At 43.1% G+C, this 26566-nt stretch overlaps 4 protein-coding genes across 8 annotated transcripts; 2 read left to right on the top strand and 2 right to left on the bottom strand.

Moving 5' to 3' along the window:
• Positions 1-2145: 2145 nt before the first annotated feature.
• On the top strand, positions 2146-4635 carry LOC113017770 (uncharacterized). The gene is made up of 7 exons (XM_026160885.1): positions 2146-2291; positions 2372-2431; positions 2698-2793; positions 3127-3168; positions 3267-3296; positions 3370-3531; positions 4029-4635. The coding sequence occupies exons 1-7, from the start codon at positions 2238-2240 to the stop codon at positions 4269-4271; spliced, it is 687 nt and encodes a 228-aa protein (XP_026016670.1). The 5' UTR covers positions 2146-2237; the 3' UTR covers positions 4272-4635.
• Positions 4636-4931: 296 nt separating this feature from the next.
• On the bottom strand, positions 4932-13655 carry LOC113017757 (zinc finger protein 239-like). The gene is made up of 2 exons (XM_026160869.1): positions 13452-13655; positions 4932-6715 (listed from the first exon to the last, which is right to left on the bottom strand). Exons 1-2 carry the CDS (start codon positions 13521-13523, stop codon positions 5657-5659), a joined length of 1131 nt encoding a protein of 376 aa, XP_026016654.1. The 5' UTR covers positions 13524-13655; the 3' UTR covers positions 4932-5656.
• Positions 13656-15491: 1836 nt separating this feature from the next.
• LOC113017771 (motile sperm domain-containing protein 1-like) lies at positions 15492-18232 on the bottom strand. Of its 5 annotated transcripts, none has more exons than XM_026160889.1 (7): positions 18095-18232; positions 17578-17715; positions 17041-17320; positions 16883-16958; positions 16587-16804; positions 16329-16484; positions 15492-15783 (listed from the first exon to the last, which is right to left on the bottom strand). In XM_026160889.1, the coding sequence occupies exons 3-7, from the start codon at positions 17243-17245 to the stop codon at positions 15755-15757; spliced, it is 684 nt and encodes a 227-aa protein (XP_026016674.1). In that variant the 5' UTR covers positions 17246-17320; positions 17578-17715; positions 18095-18232; the 3' UTR covers positions 15492-15754. The 5 variants fall into 5 exon arrangements, with proteins under 5 accessions (XP_026016674.1, XP_026016676.1, XP_026016673.1 ...); XM_026160891.1 differs by lacking the exon at positions 18095-18232 and adding an exon at positions 17784-18088; XM_026160888.1 differs by lacking the exon at positions 17578-17715.
• Positions 18233-19113: 881 nt separating this feature from the next.
• Positions 19114-25245, top strand: slc25a11 (solute carrier family 25 member 11). The gene is made up of 9 exons (XM_026160876.1): positions 19114-19389; positions 21390-21542; positions 21634-21751; positions 21884-21972; positions 22064-22154; positions 23713-23803; positions 23888-23987; positions 24065-24116; positions 24863-25245. The coding sequence occupies exons 1-9, from the start codon at positions 19325-19327 to the stop codon at positions 25016-25018; spliced, it is 915 nt and encodes a 304-aa protein (XP_026016661.1). The 5' UTR covers positions 19114-19324; the 3' UTR covers positions 25019-25245.
• The last annotated feature ends 1321 nt before the right edge of the window (positions 25246-26566 follow it).

Genomic DNA, 26566 nt, shown 5'->3' with positions numbered 1-26566 from the left:
GCTGACAGACACTTCAGTGTGTGAGTTTATGTGTATGTGGTTTGTGGCAGGCAGATAAACACTGCTTTGCATCCAACGCACTGACTTAGAAATAGATCAGAAACACACACACACACACACACACACACACACACACACACACACACACACACACACAGATGTTTTCAGAAAGCTGATGGTGAAATCTGACCGCAGAGGGAACTTTCAATGTCCGGGTGTTTGAGCCTTCGCCTCTGCGCTGTCAAATCTGTAACGGGGCAGTGATGGGACGCTGGCCGCCACCTCGCTCCAGTTCCTGCTTTTATTCTGAGGGTGGTTCAGAAGCAGTGATGCCAAAAACCACACAGATGTCTCAGATCCCAGCAGGAATGAGAGTACACCATGTACTTTGTTTTCTCCAATCCTCCAAATCTGACACCCAAAAACTTCCATCCTTTCCATCCAGCATCCATCCTGAGAGTCCATTTTCATAGAGCCATGTAATGGAGACCCAGGTGTTCCACTGCGCTTGCCTTCATTTTAATTGTAAATAAATAATAAATAAATGAATGTATTTTTATAAGTTTGAGGGATTGGTATTTAAAAGGTTACATGAAAAAGAAACGTTTATGGTTTGGTGATTCTGTAGTAGGTTTATCGAATTTGACATTTTTATGGAAGGTGAAGAAACATCTGGAGGGACCTGACATCCATCCTGTGTCAGGAAGAAGAACCTGAGTGGCAGCTGATTGCAGTTCATCATTTGTCTTGTAAACCTAAATTCCTCAAACATGTATTTAAGAGAAGTGTGTTTGCTGTACTCATCTTTTCCTGGTCACTTCTTTTACAGGAGCAAACGAGTAAGAGCAGCTCAATCAGCTGCTTATGAGCTCTTAGAATAAACCAGTGTGCCAGCTTAGGGGAGTTTGGTTAAGGTGTTTCTAATTTATATATAACTGACTGAAGTGTATGTGTAATTTAATTATTTGTGGGACTTTGTGCGTATATAAATAAGTCTTCCATGTGTTGTGTTGTGCTTTGATGGTTGCTTACGTGGATGATCAGTGTAGCATTTGGTTTGCTTGGTTTCCCAGATATGGGTCATACAAGAGGCTCACCTGAATCAGGTAGAGTATAAAAGCAAGCCAGTTGCTATTAGAAAGGTTTGGGTTCTTTGGTGTGTAAACTCATGCTTTTCATAATAAAGACCACATGTTGGTGGATAAAGTTTATTCCAGCAGGCCAAACTCACAAGTCACATGACCAGATACCCTGAAACGGGAAGGACTGGACTCACAAAGTTTTCTACTTTCAATGGGATTTTAAAACAATTTAAAACAATTCTAAAAACATTAAAAACAGCCGCACCTTCATTCATTTAAATAAATTATTTGAACTGCAGGATCTGAAAATTCCCATCATCCCTACTAAGAAGTCAGACCTGAGATGATTACAAAAAAGGTGAACTGTGATAGGACGATGAATATTAAAGCAGAATTTATTATGAAACTGATGGTTGTGTCTAAGCTGGTTTATTGTTGAGCCTCTTCTGTAACACTTGGCTTCCTCTCTCTCTGGTGTCGTGTGGTTGTGTGGCAGGAAGTCCTGCTGGTTGTGAAATGTGTTTACTGCCAGCTGGATGTGTTGTTGTGTTGGTTCACCGCAGCTCCATGAATCTGACACACACCTCATCTGGAAGTACTTTTAATCCTGATACTTTTTCTTTATCTTATTTCGCTTCCTCTGACATCATCAGTTAAATAAAAGTTAAACTATACAAAATAAACCCAAAGTCCTGGATCAGAGGGCGGAGCTCTGGACTAATGAAGGGCCTGGACACACCTGAGGAACCACAAACATCCAAATGTGTCCTGAGGTTTGATTTCTCCCCATTAAAGCAGGATGGAAGCACTTTGAGCTTCGCCATGTTAAACAGCTGCTTCCATCAGAAGAAACAATAAAACATCTGTATGACTGCTTTCACATCACACCCTTACTGCAGTGAACACTTGCTCTCACACACAGAGACACTCCCTGCCAGTATAAATCAGCCTGTTATTGTTGTTGATGTTTCCCTTGATGGGCGTAACATCCGTGGGAGGGGGGCAGGGACTGAGGGCGACATGATGACATGACACTTCCTGCCAAACACGCAATAAAACAGACGGAGCAGAGCAAGACTCGGTCAGAACCTGCAGGACCCCCCACAGGACCAGGATTACCCCGGACCTCCAGGACCGCCCCGAGAGCTTGTTACGATGTGGCTGCTTCTGATGATCGTCAGCCTGCTGGATCAGAACCAGGCTGTGCCAGTAAGGCTGGATCATACTGGTCAGTTCATGAGACATGAGGCTCATCTGTGACTCTGAGACGTGTTTGTTTTTGTCTGCAGCTTCCAGGAGACCTCCACAGCCTTCAGCTCCTCCTGCAGAGCCAAGTGGACCAAACAGCAGTGAGTCAGTGCAGTACAAGTACACAGAGTACTCTCAGTTCTATGTGGCTACAGCTAGAGCAGCAGACTCCATCAGAGTTGTAGTAAACTTGTATTTTGAGGTGTTTTCTTCAGGCAGATATTGATGCAGCTATTTCATCAGCCTGAGCCTTGTGTTTCCCACACACACTGTAACATGTGTATCCAGATGAAACCCTACTGCCTTCCTTACATTAAAGCATCTTCATCTTAAGTCTTCAGTTTCTAACATCACTGTGTGTCTGCAGCCTTCGGCCCCTCCTGACCCCGCTCAGAAGATCACTTCCTCCTCCTCCTCCTCCTCCTCTTCATCAGTTTCCTCAGAGTCAAGCCAGAGTTCAGAGGTCAGAGGTGACCTGAGTTACAACACAATCTCACTGTATACTCTGAGTCTATTTGCAGCTTTGAGGTTAGAGTCTGGTAAAATCTTTAATTTGGTAAAAACTGAACGGAGTTTTATAATAGCCATCAGAAATAATTTTATAATATGTCCTCCATCTGCAGTCATTACGTCCTGACACGTGCTGAGTTTTTTCTTATTTGTAGTTTTTTACCTTGTAGATTAAAAGAAAGAGAAACTGCAGCGTTAAAATGAGCGTCACTGTGCCATGTGACCAATCAGCTGTGGTTATTAAGGACAGAGTGACTGAATCAGTCCGTTTGGTCGATGTTTACAGGGTCCACAAATGGTGCGAGAACGGCAGAACCTGGAGAACACGGTAACACACACACACTCAGCTCCGTAAACAAATATCGTCACTCTTACTGTGCTACAATGTGTGATGTCATGACGTGTGTGTGATGTCGTATTCTGCAGGCTGTGGAGCAGGTGGACTCCTCTCAGGAGGTGAGCCGTCACTTTGATGTAAATAAAGCTTATTTCAATGAGATTAAATGTTAAATGTGTGTGTGTGTGTCAGAGTGAGGAGCTCCTCCAGCCTCCCAGTGACACCAACAGCACTACCAGCACCAACCTGTGGATCAATGAGCTAGTTTTACTGGGAGAGAGAGCGGGCGAGCAAGAAGGCGATGGAGAGAGAGACACCAGAGATGGAGAGGACAGCGTGGAGAGCCAACACAGGGTGACATCACAGTGACATCACACACACCTGGGCAATACTTTAAACAAGAATGTTTGATCTGATCGTCTGGAAGATCAGATGAGTGAGACTCTGGGGCGTAGACAGCTTAAATTATATTATATTCTATTACATATTATATCTATTATATTATGTTACATTGATGTTGATGGTTGCTAATATAAAAATATGCACCTGTCAGGTTTTAGGTTATTTCTGTCTGCAGTCCTGTGCAGGTCACGTGACTTACAGCAATAAAACTAAAAAACGAGCTGAGACGAGACTGAAAGCACAGCTGGTTCAAACTGATCTCTGATTGATGAAAGTGTAATGATGACGCATTAGGTGGGCTTGTCCCACATCTCCTGGTTGGGTCTATGAAACTAACCCAGCCTCCCCCTCAAGTCAGCTCGTCGTCTTCTTGGCTCCTTTAGGTTCTACAAAATAAATCAACTCTAGTGTGACTCCCCCCTGTCTTTTCTGACCCCGCCCCCTACCAGCCTTTGCTGATGACCTTCCACCACCTCCTGACACGACCTCGGCACAGAGAACCCGGTCTGATCTCAGAAGTGGCTGCAGAGGGAGGCGTGTCTGAAGTTGGCGACGTGGGCGGTGCCAGAGAGGAAAACTCTGAGTTCCTGCGACTGTGGGGTGACAGCATTGAGCGAGAGGCCGGGCTGACCTTTGACGTGCCTGACCAAGGCCTCCATGAAAATGAGGCGGGGCTTGAGCTGGGGCTGTAGAGACTATCCCCCCATTGTTATGATCACTTATTAACCAGTAAATGATGCGATTATTATTATTATTATTATTAACTACTGAAGCGTCACAGAACATGTAGCTCCACGTGTTAAATGTTTAACTGTCCCGATCAATCAAGCTCTGAAGTTTTAATGAGCACTGAGCATGAAAGCAGATCATAGCACAGTGAGTATCAGCCTCTGTTTGCATCCCAGCAGTTTAAGCTGAAACAATGAGCTGAGTTTCTGTAAATAAACGTGTTCCCATGTTTTGTTTTTTCTGTTTGAGCCTGAACATTTATTAAACTAAACTTCGCATCTGTGCCTTGTCTCTGTTTGGTAATAAAAAGTTTAAATTTTTCATGAACTCCAGTCCTGTTGCTTTCCCATTTAAATATTACCATGCTTGATCCACTGTAATTATTGAAATTGTTAATAAAATTATGGAGTCTCAAGCAGCTGCATGTTTGACTGCACTGTGATTTAGACTCATTCATCTTTTTGGTTTATTTTTAGTCATTTTGCTGATTTCAGGTCAGTTTTTATTAGTTTTAGATATTTTTTTTCTGATTTTTTACACAATAAAACTCAGATGATAAAGAGAGCTGTGACATGTTTAGATATTTAGGTTATTTTCTTTGAAACTTACAGAAAGGACCAGACTGGTTCGCATACCTTTATTTTTTTGTCAACAAACATTATAATAAACATTAATGAGGTTAATGATTTCATTTTACAGTCCCTGAAAAGGAAACAAACTTTACTTTGCAGCAGAAAAAACAAAGTAAAATAAATGCAGTTTTACTTCGTTTTAGGTTTTTTTTTTCTCCAGGTAGTGGTTCAGCACTGTAACAACATAGCTTCAGAAAAAGGCAGGATCAGGGCAGCTTCTACAGGAAGCACAAGTTTGTGGTCCTTAAGGAAGAAGTGTGCCATTTATCGTCCTAACAGGAGCAAAGGGTTTTGATTGGGGGCTCTCAAATACCCGATATGCAGAACTGTGAGCAGCTCCTGGTGGTCTGTGGATCCCTGAGGACATCTTCTCCTCTGGTTTTACAGCAAGTTTGTGGAGGTGGGTTCTGGTCAGTCTCATTTTCTGTGCCTACATTAAATAAATGTTTGTCGTCTTTAATTGGGTGTTTGTTTGTTTGTTTTTAAATCTCCCATAGGTATTATTCACAGTATTAATTTAAGAGTGCAACAGAAAGTTTTTCATTTCTGTTGTTCAGCGTTTTTTCCCCCTCACAGCAGCACACTGCAACAAGCTGACCACACAAATGTGTTTATGATGTTCTGAACAATAGAACAATCTCAGATGGAATTCCACTGCAGACAGTAAAAAGGAAGAAGATCTGAAAATCTTCTACATGAAACATGAAATGGTTATTTTATAAAGAGACTTCTGCTGATCCCGGCTCCAAGTTCTCTGTCCTGTTCTGATGTTGTTCTCGGTGTTGTTTGAAGGTGCCCTTGTGACGGAACGTTTGCCCGCAGTCCTCACACCAGTATGGTTTTTCTCCTGTATGGATTCGCATGTGACATGTCAGGCTGAACTGCCGACTGAAGGCTTTCCCACACTCATCACAGCTGTACGGTCTTTCTCCGGTATGGATACGCTGATGTTTCCTCAGAGAGCACGGGCGGGTGAAACTCTGCCCGCACTCCTCACAGTTGTATGGCTTCTCTCCAGTGTGAGTTTTGCTGTGTTTTTGTAAAATACATTTCTGCTTGAAACTTTTCCCACACTTGTCGCAGCTGTACGGCCTTTCTCCAATGATAACTCTTTGATGACTTTTAAGGGAGCACGTGTGAGAAAAAGGTTTTCCACACTCCTCACACCAGGGCGGACTCTCTCCGGTGTGGATTTGCTGGTGGACTTTCAGGGAAAATTTCAATGCAAAACTTTTACCACACTGGTCGCAGCTGTATGGTTTCTCTGCTGTGTGCAAACGTATGCAGTGAGTGTTCAGACTACATTTTAGAGTAAAAGTCTGACCACACTGATCACAGCTGTATGGCCTCTCCCCGGTGTGACTTCGTTTGTGCTTCCTCAGATGGGATGACTGAGTGAAAGCTGAGCCACATGTGTCACAGCTGTACGGTCTCTCTCCTGTGTGAACACGCTGGTGGATCAAGAAACCACTTAGTTGAGTGAAAGTGGAAGGGCACTGATCACACCTGTATGGTTTCTTCCCGATGTGACTTCGCTCGTGCCTCCTCAGATGAGACAACTGAGTGAAAGCTGAGCCACATGTGTCACAGCTGTACGGTCTCTCTCCTGTGTGAACACGCTGGTGCGTTAAGAAAGTCTGCAGTCGAGCGAAAGTGGATGGGCATTGATCGCAGCTGTACTGTTTGTCATCCATGTGAATCTTCCGATTCTTGTTTGAGGCGTTGTCATGGTGCTGGGAGCCATGATGTCTGGGTCTCTTGTGGCCACCACGTTTCTATGGCAAAAGAGGAAAAAGAAGGACAATTTGGTACAACAAGGTGAATGTAATTACAGAGACAACACACGGGTTCATAAAATGCTGGGACTGAGCTTTGAAACCTGGTGGAGGAGGGCGGATGGAAAAAGGGAGGAGAAATACATGTGAAACTTGAAAAATTAGAATATCGTGCAAAATTTCATTTATTTCAATCATTTAGTTTAAAAGCTCAACCTAATAATAGGATAGACATTGCAAAGCAAGATATTTAAAACCCTTTATTTGTTATAATTTTAATGATTATGGGTTACAGCTTATGAGAACCCCAAAATCTCAGAAAATTAGAATATTACATGAAATCAATAAAACAAGGATTTTAAATACAGAAATGTCAGAGCTCTGAAAAGTATAATCATGCTTATGTACTCAGTACTTGGTTTGGGCCCCTTTTGCATGAATTACTGATTCAATGCAGCGTGGCATGGATGCTATCAGCCTGTGGCACTGCTGAGGTGCTGTGAAGACCAGGATGCATTGTTCAGTCTCATGTCTCTCATCTTTCTCTTGGTAATGCCCCATAGATTCTCTATGGGTTTCAGGTCAGGTGAGTTTGCTGACCAATCAAGCACAGCATTCCCATGTTCATTGGACCAGGTTTTGGATCTTTTGGCAGTGTGGGCAGGTGCCAATTCCTGCTGCAAAATGAAGTCAGCATCTCCATAAAGCTTGTCGGCAGAAGAAAGCATAACATGCTCCAAAATGTCCTGGTAGACGGCTGCATTTACTCTGGACTTAACAAAGCACAGTGCACCTTTATCTTCCACACTTTTCCCTTCCACATAACTTTCTATTAATGTGCTTTGAAATACCACTTCAGAAACACCCAACTTCTTATGCAATTGCTTTTTGAGGCTTTCCCTTCTTATGGAATGTGTTAATGATGGTTTTCTGCACAACTGTCAGGTCAGCAGTCTCCCCCATGATTGTGATTCCTACTAAACCAGACTAAGAGACCATTTCAAAGCTCAGGAACCCTTTGCAGGTGTTTTGGTTTAATAAGCTGATTAGAATGTGACACTTTGAGCCTAAAATATTGAACAATATTCTAATTTTTTGAGCTTTTGAATTTGGAGTTTTCATAAACTATAAGCCATAATCACCAAAATACTAACAAATAAAGGCTGGAAATATCTAGCATTGCATGTAATGAGTCTATATAGTACATTAGTTTCACCTTTTAAGTTGAATTAATGAAATAATTGAACATGATATTCAAATTTTTCGAGTTTCACCTGTAGAAGAGGTGGACAGAGAGACAAGTAGGAAGGGAAGAAAAGGAGAAGAAGAAAACGCAGATACTGAAACAAGGAGGAAATGTTTTCTTTCTTTCCTTATTAACACGTCATTTCATTATCTTCTACTTCCTTTCTTCTTCTCTCCTTCCTCATTGGCTTCAACCTCTCCTTAATTTCTTCTCACCCTCCTTGTTCATTTCTCTCTTAGTTATTTCCTTCTCTTCCTCTTTGTTTGGTTCTCTATCTTTCTATCCACTCTTCTTTCAAACTGCTTTCCATCTCTACCTCCTCATTTCTTTCTCTCTCTCTCCATGTTTACTTCTTTCCCATCTCACCTCCTCCTTTCCTTCCCTGTTCCCTCCCTGCCTACTTTCTTCCTCTCTCCTTCATTGTAGAGCATGTTTAGCTGAGGGAGGATAACCAGTGTTATCACGCTGACCTCTGAGTGCCTCGTGCTATCCTCAGATTCATGCTTCAGCAGACTGCAGCTCATTGTGAGCTCTGCACATGAAATTAATAAAACTAGAGCTGGGTGATAGAACGATAACGATATGTATTGTGAAATAACTTTTTCTCGATAGAAAAGTTAAACTATTGCGATAGGCCACATCTCTCTTGTCCTCTTAAAAAAAAGGGAACAACAGCCAATCCAAATTAAGTAGCGCAGACCCGAACCAATCACAGCCACAGCATCACGTCACGTGACTTGTTACGTACAGCACAAGTGCCAAGCCGCACGTGTGTTTGTTTGGGAAGCAGCCAGCCGCCGTGCCGCCCGGGTAATGGAGGAAATGAGTGTGCCGACTAGAGAAACATCAACCGAAAGCGTGACCGAAGGGAAAACAGATGATGGTTCCAATGCCGGAGAGATTGTCGAACGGAAGAGCCACAGAAGTTCCGTAGTGTGAAGGTATTTCAGCTATTTCAAGTCTGACAAAAACAGAGTAGCGTGCACTGTAAATGTGCCGAAAGCAAGTCTGGAAATACAATAAAGCGGTGCAGCTCAGTCTCTGACTGGAAGTGGTAATTCGTCATTCGGCTTTTGTCAGACTAAAGTAACTGTTAAAACTGTTTGAAAAGCTCAGCTATGCAACAAGGAGAGATTGAGAACTTCCTTTTAGTTCTCAGTTTATTTGATATTGACAAAAGTTAGTCAGTTTTGTCTGTTCTTCTGTAAAACAAACTAAGATTTATTTTTAGAATTAATATTTTGTTTTTAAGTGAAATTGACAATTTAGTCTGTTTCGTTTGTTCTATTTTGAAACTTAAACGTGATATGAAAAAATCTTATATCGCCCAGCTCTACATAAAACTGAACACAAGAGCAGCTCACTCCGGTTTGGCTCCCAGGCTGAAACAATGTTTTTGTTTCTGACTTTCTCTCGAGTCCAAACTCAGAGATCCTCCACTCACAAACTTTGGAACAGCCGACCACAAAGTAATTCACACTGGAGTATTTAAAGTTAATAAATACTGTAAGATTACAACAGAGTAGCTCTACGGGACATTTATTTATGGCCTCACCTACTGAGTATCCATCTGATAACAAACAGGGTGTTGTGTTCAGAACATCCTGTTCTAATCTAATCTACTTTTTGTGTTTGTGCACTAGTGGAGTGATGTGTGTGTGTCTGACTGTCTTGTGTTTCCTCTGCAGGGAGAAACTAGTGCGAGTACATTATGTGTGGACATCACCCCCCGCTCTATTATTATATTTATTATTTATTTGTTTAGTTTTGTCTGAGCTTCTCCACTTTCTCTAAGCTGTTTTCTAATAAACTATTGTTGAAGTTCGCCAACTTAACAGATTGTTTTGATGGTAGAGATCAAACAGAGACAAGAACTTCATTTGACACTCTTTATTTTCCAAGCATTCAGTGAACACATATCTGCGGGACTGTTTTGATCACGCGGACTGGGAAATGTTTCACGTGGCTGCTAGGGACATTGATGAGTACACAGACTCAGTCTGTGGATTTATCAGGAAATGCGTGGAAGATGTCGTCCCATCCAGAACAGTTAAATCCTTCCCAAATCAAAAACCCTGGATTAACGGAGATGTTCGCGCGGCACAGAGCACCGCTTTTGCCTCGGCGAACACATCGGACTACAAACACGCACATTACCAACTCCGGAAGACGATCAAAGCAGCCAAACGTGAGTACAGGGACAGGGTGGAGCAACAGTTTGACAACCCTCGGAGTATGTGGCAGGGACTAAACACGATCGCAGACTTTAGAGGGAAAACCAGCACACCGCAGACCACGGCCTCTCTGTGTGAGGATCTAAACGTATTCTATGCTAGATTCGACACAGCGAACACCATGAGACCGGACAGTGTGCGCACCGCGGATGACGTCAGTGCGCACACTGTGTCTGAGGAGGATGTGCGGAAGTGCTTCAGGAAGGTGAACGCGCGCAAAGCTACTGGTCCGGACGGGATTCCCGGCCGGGTCCTCAAGTCATGCGCGGCTCAGCTGGCTGGAGTGTTCACGCACATCTTCAACCTTTCCCTCTCTCTGTCTGTAGTCCCAGCCTGCTTCAAAATGGCCACCATCGTCCCTGTACCCAAATCCTCCACCATCTCCTCATTGAACGACTGGCGACCTGTAGCCCTGACCCCCATCGTGAGCAAATGCTTCGAGAAGCTGGTCAGGGACTTAATCCGCTCTGCACTACCCGACTCACTAGACCCTCTACAGTTCGCATACCGCCACAACAGGTCCACTGATGATGCCATAGCCCTGACACTACACACTGCCCTGTCACACCTGGAGAAGAGAGACACGTATGTGAGGATGCTGTTTGTAGATTACAGCTCAGCATTCAATACCATCGTTCCCTCGAAGCTGGACAGGAAACTGCAGGATCTAGGACTGAGCAGCTCCCTCTGCAGCTGGATCCTTAGCTTCCTGTCTGACAGACGCCAGGTGGTCTGACTGGGCAGCATCACCTCATCCCCCATCACACTGAACACTGGTGCTCCACAGGGGTGTGTACTGAGCCCTCTCCTGTACTCACTCTACACCTACGACTGCACGGCCACTAACAACTCCAACATCATTGTGAAGTTTGGGGACGACACTACAGTGGTGGGTCTTATCACCAACAGTGATGAGACAGCTTACAGGGAGGAGGTCAGCGCCCTGACCCACTGGTGTCAAGACAACCATCTCACCCTCAACGTCGCAAAGACAAAGGAGTTGATAGTGGACTTCCGGAGGTGCAGAGAAGTACACACCCCCATCACCATCAACGGCGCTGCTGTGGAGAGAGTGAGCAGCTTCCGGTTCCTTGGAGTACATCTGGCTGAGGATCTTACGTGGTCAGTACACACAAACAAAACAGTGAAGAAGGCGCAGCAGCGCCTCTTCTTTCTCAGGAGACTGAAAAGATTCGGCATGAGCCCCCGCATCCTCAGGACCTTCTATCACTGTGCCATTGAGAGCATCCTCACTGGATGCATCACCACCTGGTATGGCAACAGCACCGCCTACAACTGCAAAGCTCTCCAGCGAGTAGTGCGGTGCTCTGAACGGATAATTGGAGGTGAGCTTCCCTCCCTCCAAGACATCTACAGGAAGCGGTGCCTGAGGAAAGCGGGGAGGATCATCAAGGACTCCAGTCACCCCAGCCATCAACTGTTCAGACTGCTTCCATCAGGAAGGAGGTTCTGCAGCATCCGGTCCCGTACCAGCAGACTGAGAGACAGCTTCTTCCACCAGGCCATCAGACTGCTGAACACTTCATAGACACCTCAGCTTCACTACTGGAACTTCAACATTATGCACTACACACTGTATATAAATGCCACTTGTTTTGCACATATTCAACTCTGTATATTTTTATATATTTATTTTATTATTTTTTTACTATTTAATTTGTAAAAATGTGTACACACACACACACACACACACACACACACACACGTAGGAAAATATTTAGTATACACATCCAGAAATGCATACACTATTATATATTGTACATATATTTATTAGTTTCAGATGTAGCCATTCTTGTATTTTGCTCGTTTGTGTTGTTGTGTTTTGCACATCTCTGTTGCTTGTGAAGCTCACGCACAAGAATTTCACTCGCATGTGCTGTGCCAGTGTGCCTGCACATGTGATGTGACAATAAAAGTGATTTGATTTTGATTTGGAGACCAAGCAGCTAGAGCTCTCTATGGGCGAGGTCTGGCTAAACAAAGGGATGTACTCGTGGAAGCTGCTCTCTGTGACACAACTGCTAGTACTTTCTCTCTCCATCTCTATGGTGACACCACTGTCTCCCCATCTTATCTCGCTCACCTTGGTCTACTCCCCTTTCTATGCAAGCTGCTCACATTCTTTGACTACACAAGAAGCAGGCCTGAAACTAAAGCAACCTGAAACACAATTAATACAGCATGGAATCAACAGAATTACTTTATTCAATTTAAAAAGAATAATTATCATTAGCTTTGTCGTTTCCATTACTTCATTCCACACTATTTTGTGCAATTTTCAAGCTGCATCTCCAGCATTTTTGTATTGAACCATGTGTTCTCGCTACATTATTAAGAGTTTTGCAAGTTTAGCTCAGAGATCATAAACTCAGTCCTCGCTGCCAGTTTTTTGACACAACAAAACTCTGTGGATGCTCTTAGAGACTGCATTGTGGAGAGCACACTGACCAGCTGCATCACTGCATGGTACAGCAGCACTACTGCTATGGACTGCAAACGCCTGCAGAGCGTGATGACAACTGCAGAGACGATCATCTTGCATATTAAGCGCATAGCTGTTGGTGGCATTAAAAACTGTCTTTAGTGATTCAGGATTCAAGCGTTTATTGTCATATGTACAAAGAAAAGTATTTCTCTGTGTATTGAAATTCTTTCTTTGCTATCCACACACAGATGCCTGGTTAATATTTATAAATAGAACAGACAAAATACAAATAGTATAAATAAATAAATGAAGACAAAATGTAAGTGTGAAATAGATGTAGTGCAAGAGAGCTATAAGAACAACCTGACTCTTTCTCCGTACAGATGCACTAACCTGTAGTTATAGAGCAGATGCAGTTTCTTCATCAGCCTTTCCCCTGTTTTTATGGCCATGAACACATTTGAATCTAGAACTCCAATATTATCCATTCAATTCCGCATTAAAACATTAAAAAACTCAAATTGTTACCTGATAATAATAATACCACTTTTAAAGCCGTTTAAATAACCACCACGGCTTCTGGGAGGACGATTGCTGAGTTTACGAGGTGCACCTAAACGCCCCATGCATTCCTGACGGAGTCTACAGCTTGGACCGTAAGTTCTGGTGCAGACGCGCACATCGTTTTCTTAAACTGCGCGGCTGTGTCCCGATGGTTGTTTTGTCTCCTTTCTTCTGTCAAAGTTAAAGCCTGAACAGGAAGTCCCTCGTGCCCCTTCACGTCCTCTTTCAGCTGTGATAACCTCTCACCTGTAGCTCAGCGCGAGCTGAGGAGGACTCCTCTCCGTTGCTGTTCTGCGTGTCCCGGCTTTCCTCCTCCATTATTCCTGCTCTGCTCCTGTTCCGCCAAAACTCAGCAGCTCGTCTCAGTACTCTCTCCAACTCTCGCGGTGACTAAAAAATAACGCGAGAAGAACAAAAACACTCCCATGGCCTTTCCTCAAGTACGCGAGTCCCAAGAGTCCGGCACGCACAGACTAGCGATTTGTACAGCGTACTTGATGATGTCACAGGTCCGGAGTTTTTACTGTCTTAATTCAACTGTGACTAACATGTTATGAAGCTTAACTTTAATCACAGCCAAACCGACTGACTCAGGAACAAAGAAAACACTGAAATAAACCAAACATTAACATTTAGAAGCGATCGAAGTGACTTATATATCATGTTTGACCTCAGCAGCGAAATCTCTATTAATAAAAATAATGTACATGTATGCCTTAATAAAAACAAACAGGTGAGATGTTAGGACACTTTATTTTTATTTTAGTGGACACTCAAAAATTACAACAGACAGCTGCTGGGGTTTGGAAGAGAACTGAACAAAGATTTAAAATATAATCGATCATTTTGAAGCAGCCTTCAGAATCTCCACGTATTAACATGCTGTCTTTGTTTCCTCCTGAATTGAAATATATCTCAGCCAAAACGATTTACTCAGGAACAAATAAACCAAACATTAATATTTCGAAGTTACCTAAGAGACTCATATATCATGTTTAACCTGAGTAGTGAAAGAGCATGGGAGGGTTGAAAACGATGTGCCGACCTCTCGGTCTGCTATGGAGCTGGTGGGCAGTGTTGGGAAGGTTACTTTTAAAATGTATTCCATTACAGATTACAGATTACAGAATACATGCCCCAAAATGTATATGGAGCTGGTGGGTAACAGATGTCTCGGAAAACGTCGGAGCACGTTTGGAAATATGTGATATGTTGATAAATCGAGCAGATACTTGAAGCTTACACAGCTACATTCTCACTTCAAAATAACTTACAATTTTATTTTGCGACCCAGAAAGAGTAATATTTAAAAGTTTTAGACGCGCTCCTCCGCCATTGCCGCGTTTGGGTTCTGGACTGATGACGTATCACGAGTACACGAGAATGCAAGCACGCACAAGTACGCATATTGAAACAGGCCCCTTGTGTATTTCTTTATTGACAAACATCTCCGATGGTAAAGTGTTGGAATCTCATTCTGGACTTATTTCCTTCCTTCCTTATTTCCTTCTTCCTCCTCGTGTGCTTCACTCAGCGGGTGTAAATCACCTTCTAAATGAGGTGAAAATAAATCTGAGTTTGTTTATTTTCATTAATCTGGAGTGAGCCTCATCTGTGACACAGGTTATAATCTTTTTTATTAATTCATTGTTTTTCTTTTCTACGTTTATTCTTTTAAATGTTTTTAACCTGTCAGAACGGCTCCTTGTTTAATATGAAATGTCAGACTTCAGGGGAAACTTGTCCTTCAGAGCCATTGTGTGTTTATCACTGCATTCAGGGTTCAGGTTCATGGATGGGAAATCTGCGGCTCACTTTGCTTCAGGTCTGAAACTGATCAGCGATCCCAGAGGAACATCGAGAACGATCAGCACTGATGATCATGCAGAAAGATGCAGGGGATTCTTTTAAAGAACAGGTTTTTATTCATGGCAGTGAAGAAGAAACTGGAACTTTCCCATCAATTACTAGTTCATGCATTACTTGATGAGGTTTTTCTCAGAGACTGGAAGGCCAGCTCTGTAGTTCTGATGGATAACGACGCATCACGCAGAAAAGCTGAACCTCTGTGAACATTTTACCATCAGCAGTAAAACTTCAGAGAAGCTGAAGGGCAGACACACACATCTGATTACACAGTTTACCTGCTTTGTTTTATTTATTTATCCTGGATACGATGAGCTGCACTGAGCTTCTGTAAAAACTTTATTTAAACGTGTGAGTACACTCTGGTCAAAGATGGTGTTGTGTTGTTCTGTTTACAGTTAAATAAAGACTTGAATCCTCTTAAAATCATCACTTTCTGTTTTTATTCACAACCATTTTATTTACGCAGCATCACAGCTTTGTCACATGTTCGTCGGTTTAACGTCCATTTCTTCTCACGGCGCTCGTATCCAACTGTTCATCAGTGGTCGATGACTCTGTCCGCTCCGTCGACACGTTTAAATAAAGCTTTTTTGAACACGCTACTCGCTCTCCCATGACAGTCGTTTGAGGGCTCCTCCTGTGTGGACGACGGTGAGGCCACAGGTCGCTGCAGCATGACGTCACCGTAGAAACACCATGGTAACAAGACCTGCGAGACAACCACAGCATCACTGCTTCATTCTCTACCTCCTCATTTCCTTTTCTGCCTCCTTCTTTGTATGTTTTTATGTACTTCTGAATCTTCAACTTCTCGTTCCCTTATCCACCATCTCATTTCCTTTTCTACCTCCTTATCTCCTTCGTTTTCCCTCCAACTACATTCTTGTTTCCTTTTCGTTCCTGCCCTTCTCTCCTAATTCCTTCTCTATATCTAGTTTCTTTTCCGCTTCCTTATTTCCTTTTCTATTTTCTTGTTTGCTTCTTTATCTCCACATTTCCTTCTGAGACTCCTTCCTTTCTGCTCTGACTTCTCATTTCCTTAACTGTCCCTAGATTCCTCCTTTCTTCACCTATAACTGTTCTTCTCTACTTCCTTGTTTCCTTCTCCATCTCCTTCAATTCTTTACTTTCTTTTTGCTTACTTTCCCACTGTCTCATTTGCTCCCTGCCTCCCCTCTCTCTCTCAGGTCATACAGATGTGTGTGTGTGTGTGTGTGTGTGTGTGTGTGTGTGTGTGTGTGTGTGTGGTGTTACCCAGTGTGTAGGCGCAGACCAGTTTCTGATTGGTGGACACGTGCAGCCAGCGTGGAACCAGCGAGTTGCTGTCAGTGTGCAGGGGGAGCATCAACACTGTGACACACAGCACCGCCACAGCCACACACACCGCCCACTGAGACGCGCTGCGCACAGCTGCAGACGCACACACAGAAACATCATTAGTAAGATCAACTCACTCTGCACCCGCGAATGCACTGCTGCAGGAACCAATCAGAGCACTCCATGGTGCCTTACCTGTGCAGGCAGGCAGGTGTGCCTGTGTGGGCAGGAGCTGAGAAGTAGGATGAGGCAGCGCCCTTTGTTGACCTCCTCTTTGCTCCTCTTCCTCTTGTCCTCCTCTAAGCTCCGCCCAAATCTCCCGTCGTCCCACCTGGCCTCCACCCCTCACCTCCATGCGGAACCGGTCCCTGCGGCCCCAGTGTCTGGGGGAGACGTCCAGGTGACGCACGACCCTGACAGGAAAACAAAATACTTGATTGCATGTGAGCGTCGTTATGGATTAAGTTTTAAACAAAGTTTGAAACACTCACAGGTCGACGCAGGACTTGGCCCGGATGCTACCCTCTGCCTCCACCACCCTGTAGAACGAGGGCGCCGTGCACCACACTGTGAGGACAGAGAGAGAGGCTGTTAGAGGCTGTTAGAGCCAGTGGCGGCATGACCAGGGCCTAAACAAGGCTGCACTCACTCTTGAAGCTGAGGCTGAAGTTGTAGGGGTTGTAGAGGGTCAGCACCCTCCTATGGGAGCTCCTCTGCTCGGCGTAGAACACCATCTCTGAGGGGAACAGGAAGACGGCAAGACGCGGCACGCCCCCCACCGCCACGCTCTGCTCCCCTGCCACCGCCGACCCCCCCTCGTCTCCTCGCCCGTCATGGCTCTGCCTCCTCCTCATTAGTCCGCTCTGTGTGGAGCCCCGCCCGCGGACATGATCGGAGAGCTGTCATTGGATACCTAGAGGTAACACCGCCTACCACCACAGCGAGACAAAAAAAAAATCATTTAACGAGGAGAAAAAAAGTTTCTCTTTCCTAGGTTGTGGCTCCTTGGATCCTCCTCTCTCTCCTAATTTTGTACAATGCCTCCTTGTTACCTCTCCCTACTTTTTCCCCTCCTCCTCGTCCTTTCTGTGTCCTCATTTCCACCCTGCCCCCTTTATTTACCAACTCCTTTTTTCCTTCCTCATATCCCTCCTTCCTGCTCTTTCTCTGCCACCATGATTCTTACCCGATACCTTGCTGCCTTCTGTACGTCTTTCCTTCCTTCTGTTTCTTTGTTTACTTCTCTACCTCCTCTTATCCTTCCGTGCTTCTTCCCTTCCTTCTCTGTTTCCGTGTTTACTTCTCTAGCTCCTCGTTTCCTTCCCTAAACAAACAGGACCCAACATGTAAACAGTGGAGAACAAACACAGGTGACGCCTCATAAATAAGTACCTCAGCTCCTGTGTATCCCTCCGCTGTCAGCCTGTAGTATAAATTGTTTATTTCTGGATCTCTGTGTAAAAAAACTCCGAAAAACTTCACTAACAGACTTTCTGTTAGTGAGCTTCCTGCTGTTTGCTAACGCTAGCTGCCCAATCACTCGCCAAAACACCGGTAACGTGACGCAGCAGAAACTGTCGCCAGCTCCGCGATATGATCTCCGGCAGCCGGACGGTCACACCGAGGCGTTTTATGGGAGTTTAATCCGGTAAAAAAAAGAAAAAAAAAAAACAGAAATAAAACTGCTCAGTGTTTCTACTCACCGCTGCCCCGGATCTACTTCCTCAGCAAGCTGTTGCTTATAATAAATCCCTCCCCCTCTCTAGCTCTAAACCAATGAGCGTTCGGAAAGAGTCCCAGCCTTCTGTTGTTTTGTGTGTCACATCAGACTCCTTAGTTTGACGCTGTGTTTAAGCTGAAATGATGGTGGCAACAGTTGTAATTCATTTTTAATTCTGAAACTAAACAAGAAATAGTTTTGGATGTATAAAAGCCATAATATTCAAGAAAATGGTACAACAATGGTTGCTACAATGTTTCAACCATGCTACAAGAAAATGCTTTCTTTCTTTGGCTCTCGGAGGAGGCGGACGCATCTTTCACCGTCTCCTTCCCTTATCTTTCTGGGTTATCCTTTTGTGTTACACATTTCACTGTTTTTTTCCTTTGCTACCTCCCTGACCTGTACGGTCTTCAAGGTCTGTCTTCTCGGTGGGCAACTGCAACTGACAAATAAAGGCTATCATCTCATCTCATTACAATGGTACAACATTATAAGCAATAAATTATTTAACAAATAATTGTGGCTTTTAGTTTCCTTATTTTAAAGAAACTAAACATTTATATAACGTCCTACCAGTTATACACTTTTAAATTTATGTTTTCTACATATTTATAGATATACTTAATTTAAATAACTAGCGTTGTAGCATCTGCGGCATTCAAGTTCTCTCGGAAATGAAAGACATAAGAATGCCATGCACGAATTTTTAGTTGAGTAGGGCCTCTTTATCAAAAGGCTCGTCATCGTTTCAAGTATCAGTCTGTATAAAGATGTTTTTGGTCAAATGATGAGGAATTCATAATCAACTTCACGTGTGTAATTTATTGCATGCCAAATGCCAAAATGTTTAAAATAACATTTTTCTTTTTAATATAACATCAGTAAGTCAAAGACTACAGCCTTCTAAATATCTGATATACGCTGTACGTCATTAACTTTGCTGTATTAGTTGATTAGTAGAGTTCGGATGGAGGAGTTTAAAAGGAGACCATGAACGGAGCACGTTGATCGTTCCTCGCCTCCTGATTGGTCCGTTGCTCTTCGTGTCTCGGGACGCGTCCGCTTTATAGAGTCACCTTGCTGCTCTTGCTGCCGCCGCTGCGACGGGGAGAAAGCAGGCGGAAAGCTCGGCTCAAAGGCACACAGGCAGGCAGGCGGGCGGCAGAAATCTGAACGTAGACTCTGCGGCCACTGACCGATCGGGGGAAACATGGCGGATGCGAAGCCCAAGACCTCCCCGAAGGCCATCAAGTTCCTGTTCGGGGGGCTGGCTGGGTAAGTGATGCGGCTAGCTGCCATGCTATCGCGCTAATGTCAGGGGTCAGAGGAGAGCTCTGGTCAGTTTAAACCCGCTCTGTGTGGTTTAAAGGACAGCACGGAGGCCGTTACTGCGGCGGAGCGACACGCTGATGGTTAGCTGTTAGCAGCTGATGCTGGCTGTCACAGGACGGGCTGCACCCCGATAACTCCGAGGGGACGTTTTTCATCAGCACACCGGTGTCATGACGAAATCTGGGCACCTCTCTGCATGTGTTAGTTAGCCATGTTCGAGTAGAGCTTCCTGCCCCTTTTTTTTTCTCACCAGAACACATTTAAACATGCAAACTCGTAGAAGTCCTGCAAATGTTCCGCTTGTATCCCCGGGAAATTATTTGTTAAAACCTCCCGCCTGGGCTTTACAACGAGGAGCTAACGCTAACGCTGGATTGGCAGCGAAGCTTCCCTAAAGTAAACTCTGACAGCAGATAAGGGGAGGTGGCACCAGTCAGGGGGACCTGACGTCGGCTCCCCGGTCTGCCGTTAGCCGGGATGGATGACAGCTTTATGACCATGATGATGATGATGATGATGTAACCTGGTTTAGCCTCTAAACTCTGAAATCAGGTTCAGTTAAACTCTGATCCATGTTTATCACAAAACATTTACAAATGTAATCATGTATCATAAAAGTTCATTAAGCCAATTAATAATTTGATGAATGAATTAAAATTATAATCTCAATAATTATCTCACACTGCGCCTCAGTGATTGGCTGCCCCTCACTCAACAGGGTGCGTGACTGTCTCTGACATCATACTGATCCAAAAATAGAAAAAAATGATAAACTGAACAATCTGACCTTTTGGCTCACAGGGATTAGTGAACGTATGCTGACATGAAGGTTAACATGAGTGTATGAGAGGAAACATGGAGAACATTACTCACACACACACTTTAAGACGTGTGTGTGTGTGTGTGTGTGTGTGTGTGTGTGTGTGTGTGTGTGTGTGTGTGTGTGTGTGTGTGTGTGTCAGGTTACCTTAGCAGGCGTAGCAGGTTAAACAGCCTCATAATAAACAGTTGAAGGTCACCAAATGTTGACAGTATGGCTGCTTCTTACAAACTCCGTGAGGTGGTGTCAACAGTTGACTTTATTTCAAACCTGCACACCTTTTTTCATAGATGGATATCTATCTATCGATATATCTCTCAGAAACTATAAAAGTTACAAATAATGACATGACTAAATGTTAGAGCTGTAGGTTTGCAGATTAGGCCTTCATTTATATTTTAATCCATATTTGGTGTGAATCAGAGATAATTTAGAGGTATCTCTGCACCATCTCTAATTTTACAGTTTGTAATTCGTCAGGATCCCAGCACGCTCTTCTGTGAAGCTTCATTTGAGATAAATAAATGGACGTGTTCTGATTTAAAAGACAAGAATCGCTGCCCCAGGCAGGTTTTCATCATCGTGAGTTAATCTGTGCTCTCACCTGCTGCCGTCGGTGTTTTCTAAGGGAGGCTAAACTCTCACCTCCTGATAAACTCACAGTACCAGCTCTTCCAGTCCCTGATAACTTATCACTGCAGAGTTACCACATCGCTGCAGCTTCACTGCTAACAGAAGTGTAAATTCATTAGAGCAAACACCTCTGTTCTCCAACTGCGCTTAAACAACCTGCCATGTTTTAGTTTTTACTGTCTCCCTTAACTGTAAAACTCCTCCCTGATGTTCTTTTCAAATAAAAAGAACTTTTCAAGTGAACTTTGATTTATTTTGATCACATTGTTTGGATTTCAGTGGAAGTCGTTGGAACAGTCAGTCCAAAGGTCTCATTTTATAAGTTACGATTTAAATCTGTTCAAACATCTGAAATGTCAGATATATGATAACAAGTCTGCGCTCCCAGGTTTTGTTGTGTCTTTGACTGTGCCAAAAAGTTTTTGGTTTCATGTTTTCTCAGTAATGCTTCAGCTTTAATAAACGTACTTGTGCTGTTCCCTCTCTGCAGGATGGGCGCGACAGTCTTCGTGCAGCCGTTGGACCTGGTGAAGAACAGGATGCAGCTGAGCGGTCAGGGGACGAAGGCTCGAGAGTATAAAACCAGCTTCCACGCCTTGTTCTCCATCCTGAGAAACGAGGGCGTGGGGGGCATCTACACCGGGTACCAGCGCTTCACCCCATCCTGATTTTTATCATTTTAACTCACGTTTCATCTCCCTGCTTCATTGTGGGTTTCTTTGTGTGTTTGTCAGTCTGTCAGCAGGTCTTTTGCGTCAGGCGACCTACACGACGACCCGTCTGGGAATCTACACCATCCTGTTCGAGAAAATGACCAGCAGTGACGGCCGGCCGCCGAACTTCTTCCTCAAGGTGAGCTGAAAGAGTGAAAGGCTTATGAGCTCTGAAATCATCTAAGCCTGTAGAAAGCTTTTAAGCAGTGGTAAAGGTGTAGATGCCACAGCACCCTCCATGCTGCTGAGTAACAGTGTGCTCCCCCTACAGGCTCTGATTGGTATGACAGCTGGAGCCATTGGAGCATTTGTGGGGACGCCAGCAGAGGTGGCGCTGATCAGGATGACGGCCGATGGACGGTGAGACTCTGTTTACCTTCGAGCAGCTTTCTCTGCTCGGCATGGACACAAAATGACTCGCAGGCGTTTTCCTCACTGTTTGTGTCTCCAGGTTGCCTGCAGACCAGCGGAGAGGATACAAGAATGTTTTTAATGCCCTCGTTCGAATAACCAAAGAGGAAGGCGTCACTACGCTGTGGAGGGTGAGGCTACCATCATCATCATCATTTTCTTCACTTGGGCCTGAATGAGTAGCCATTAGTCCAGATGCAGTAATTTAATGTGGAAATTTTAATTGATAAAACGGTTTGTGTCCTGAAGTGGTCCTTCACCCAGAGTAGATGCTGCCCGATTTAACATCACACAAACATTACATTAGTCCTTTTTTCTTAATTTTTCTTATTTGTTTAACTATTTTGTTTTTCAAGCCGTTGTACTGTTATTAATATGTGTGAAAGTAGTTAATGGGAACTGTGAGCTACTGCTGCAGCTTTTATTGAAGGGGGAAAAAAAACTCTGCGAATCCTGAGCAAAAACAAGAAAAAATGACCTCAGTTTTGAGTCTGATATTTTTGAATTTGGCTTTTTCTCTGCTTATCCTCATGTTTCCAAAACATTTATATTCCCAAAATTCTCAGTTTTTCTTCTAAAGAATTTCCAAACTGAAGAATGTCACATGTTCTAAATCTGGGTCTCTCTTTATCAAACACAAATGTCTAATCTAATCGTTGCGCGAGACTGTGGTGCAGTATTCGCTGCTTTTTAGAATAATTTTAGCTCCTCAGGTGACGATTGAATAAACGCTCATGGATTTAGTGGCTTTGTTTTGTTAGTTTTTACAGCCCTTGTTAAAAATGTGTCTACAATATTTTAAATAATTTTAAACTGAATTAAAACATTTAAATGATCTTTTTATTTTTATTAAAAAATATTAATTGAATTTTTTTAATTTGCAAAGGATTTTACTGACCATCTGCAGTACTTCCATAGGGCAGCAGAGGGCAGTGTCGCAGTCTTTTTCAATGTATCAGAATCAGAACACTTTATTATTCCCAGACGACATTACGTGGTCACAGTTGCTCCAAGACGGGAAGGACAGGGAGCTTCTTCTTTTCTGATCTCTGCATCTTCTTTCGATTTTTCTGATTTTGCAACAGTTTTCCCACCAAAGATGGTGCAAACATAGGTCAGATAAACTGAATACTGAGTCATTACAGTGCCTCAGTTTTTGTTCAGTTATAAACACTTGGTAGTAACATCTTAAACTTTTCACTTAAAAAAAAAAAAAAAAAAAAAAAAAAAAAGATTCTGCCTGCAGGAATCTAAAAGCTTCATCCATGAAATTCTCACTATATGATTAACAAAATTTGACACTTGTCCTTTCATTCTCTGGAGTAATTTGTGTGTGACTGCTGTAATATCAATAACAAAAGTTAATTGATTTTTTTTTTTTTAAATCAAATTTCCTGATGAGCGTTATTAATAAAATGAGGATTTAAGTGCTGAAACCTAAACTGGGACGGATCTCAGCTATTCTGCTGAATCAAAGACGATAAAAAGCTGAACTGTAAATCGGAGCTACAGCATGCTCTGAGGGTCGCTGACATCCCTCCACCTCTACCCTCGCTGGTTCATTTCCTGCAGAAAAGACTCCAGACGTCGTCTGTGGAGCGTTCACGTCTGTTTGTTGGTTCAGCAGCTTTATCGAGTCTCTTTGGGTGTTTTTTAATAACTGAGCTGATGACGACTCTGTTGTTGCAGGGTTGCATTCCCACCATGGCTCGAGCGGTGGTCGTGAACGCTGCTCAGCTGGCCTCGTACTCTCAGTCCAAACAGGCGCTGCTCGATTCAGGTGCCCAACACACGCACGCACTCACGCACGCACACAGTCTTTCAGTGACGCACACTCTTCATGACTATGTTTGTGTGTTCTCAGGTTACTTTAGAGACGATATTCTGTGTCACTTCTGTGCCAGTATGATCAGTGGTCTGGTTACCACGGCAGCCTCGATGCCCGTCGACATCGTAAAGACCAGGTGAGACTGAAGGCGTTTGATGAACTCTTCTTCTGTGGTCCAGCCGAGTCTGACCACCTTCTCCTTTTTCTTGGCAGGATCCAGAACATGAAGATGATCGACGGGAAGCCAGAGTATAAAAATGGTTTGGTGAGTCGCCAATTTTATTTGTTTTTACTTGTTTTTGTTTTTACATTTTGGTCATTAAAATCTTTTTTTTTTTTTTAAGCATGAAAGTTAAATAATGCTCTGAAAGCAGATGAGCTGATGAATAAATGCAATATTGTTCCTGGTAATACTGTGATTTTGAAGTATTTGTACAGGTTACTTCTGTATCTTTGATGTTCTTTGTGTAACATTTAGATTTTAGAGAATCATTTTCTGACAATCTGCAATACACATTGACAGGCCTCTTTATTAGGTAGACATCGCTAGTAACAAGTTTGATCTTCAGAACTCTTTAAATCTTAATAAATTTAACAAGGATTTTGCTCCATATTAACATCATATCATCACACAGCTGCTGCAGGTTTGTCAGTTGCTCCTTGATGAGGAAGATACTCCATTGGAGTCAGGTCATTTGAGTACAGTGAACTTATTTTCTTATGTTAGAGATGAATGGAGCTTTTTGACATGTGTTATCCTGCAGATATCAGGAAATGTGGTCATGACAGGATGGGCACGGGCATCATGTCTAAATGCACTGAGTCACTGCCATGTGATTGGCTGATAAAACACAAGTCAAAGAAGTTTAACAGGTGTTCCTAATGAAGTGGCCAGTGAGAGGACTGATATACAAGTTATATTAAGTTATATTAATACTGTATTAATAGACTTGTTCCGGTAATAAGTGTTTATATTCTGGGCACCGACTGAATTATCTGTGTCATGATCAGGAGGTGCTGGTTCGAGTGGTGGGGAAGGAGGGCTTCTTCTCTCTGTGGAAAGGTTTCACCCCGTACTATGCCCGCCTCGGCCCGCACACCGTCCTCACCTTCATCTTCCTGGAGCAGATGAACCGCCTCTACAAGACCTACGTCCTCGACGTTTAGCCCACGCACACACAGTGTTTGAATTCTTTCTGTAAAGAGAAAAATGTAAATTAAATGTAGTTCAGACATCATTCACAGATGTTTTGAGTAATTAAGTCTTATTTGTAGAAACCCTGCCCCACTGTCTCCCTGACAACACGCAGCACGATGATGGGATTGATGGGTAACCATGGTAACAACCATGGCTGAGCAGAGACTCGTGGTTGAATAAAGACTTTTTGACCTTGCTTTGTTGTCATTTCCATCACTTCCTACTTGGACTCCTGTTATTAATTACATCAATACGTCGGCTAAACTTTATTGTAGTCGATACTGATGTTGATGCCTCTCAATGGCTCAATATAACATCTGGCACAGGACAGCTGTTATGAAAGTAAGGGAGAAAGTTTGTCCAAATCTCTGGCCCCAGGAAACCCAGCTTGGTCCTGATGGTTCTCCTCACCATTTTTCTGCCAGGGTGAGTTTAGCTGTTAATAATGTAGACTCTATTATTAAATTAAATGAAAGGAATAAATTACACTTTTATGAAACCACCTGCTATTTTTTTATGTAGTTTCCATGTTAGCAGGCTGCAAAGTGCTCTATAACTGTAATGGATCTAAAAGTGTTTAAATCTTCAGTTTTAGATCATCCTCAGCCTAAACTTAAAATCATAAAGGACAGCATTACATTTCTGATATTAACAGTAACTCTGGGCCTCTGGAGTGTACAGCTAATGCCATCTCTTTATAAATATGGATAACAAAAGCTAAGGAGTGCTGCGTCATTAAAAAATACTGACTATTAGAGTAACAGGTGTGTAGTGTTGCTAACTAGATAGCAAAAAGCCTCAAACAAAGTGGGTATGCTAGCAGCTAATCTAGCAAATGAATTAACAAGAGTGATTTTAGATGTTTTAAAACTATAACATGATCAGCTGTGTGTCTTCTTCATAAGTGACGTGGTTGTATTTACCTTAAGTGAACAAGTCATCAGTTGCGGTAAACCTATCACCAGGTAGACTGGTCAGAATGCTCTGGTTACAATCCATTTCAGTTTGTCTTTTGTACAAGTGAATCCACCTGTGTTTGTCTGCCTGAATTACACTTACACTGCAGGGGAAACTGAACAATAACCAGAACAAAGTCTAAAATAAAAACTGCCAAATATCTGCACCACTGAGTCACGCTTTATTTTCTCAGCATCAGAAAAGGTTTCATTTCTGACCTGCAACAAACATATGCACTGTGCTGGCTATGGAAGCCCGTTTCCGCCACACAAAAAAAAGTATCCATAACTCGAACTGTCGAGTTATTTTCTCAAAATTTTGAGTTACTATTCAAAAGTTTGAGAAAAATATCTCGAAATTTCAAGATATGGATACTTTTTTGTGTGTGGTGAAAACGGGCTTCCATAGCTGTACAGCTTGCAAATTTATAAGAGGAAGTTGAATGAATTTCTGGCCTTTATGTCACTCAAATGCAACAAACCAGGAAATATAACATGTTGATCTATGTTTTGCATCAGCCACTAGATGGCACTGTGTTGCTGCAGAGTAGTGTCAGAGTA

The sequence above is a fragment of the Astatotilapia calliptera genome, unplaced genomic scaffold (genome assembly GCF_900246225.1).
Source record: "Astatotilapia calliptera unplaced genomic scaffold, fAstCal1.2 U_scaffold_2, whole genome shotgun sequence".
NCBI lineage: Eukaryota > Metazoa > Chordata > Actinopteri > Cichliformes > Cichlidae > Astatotilapia > Astatotilapia calliptera.
Note: the sequence above shows the minus strand (reverse complement) of the source record. Positions and strands in the feature narration are given on the sequence as shown.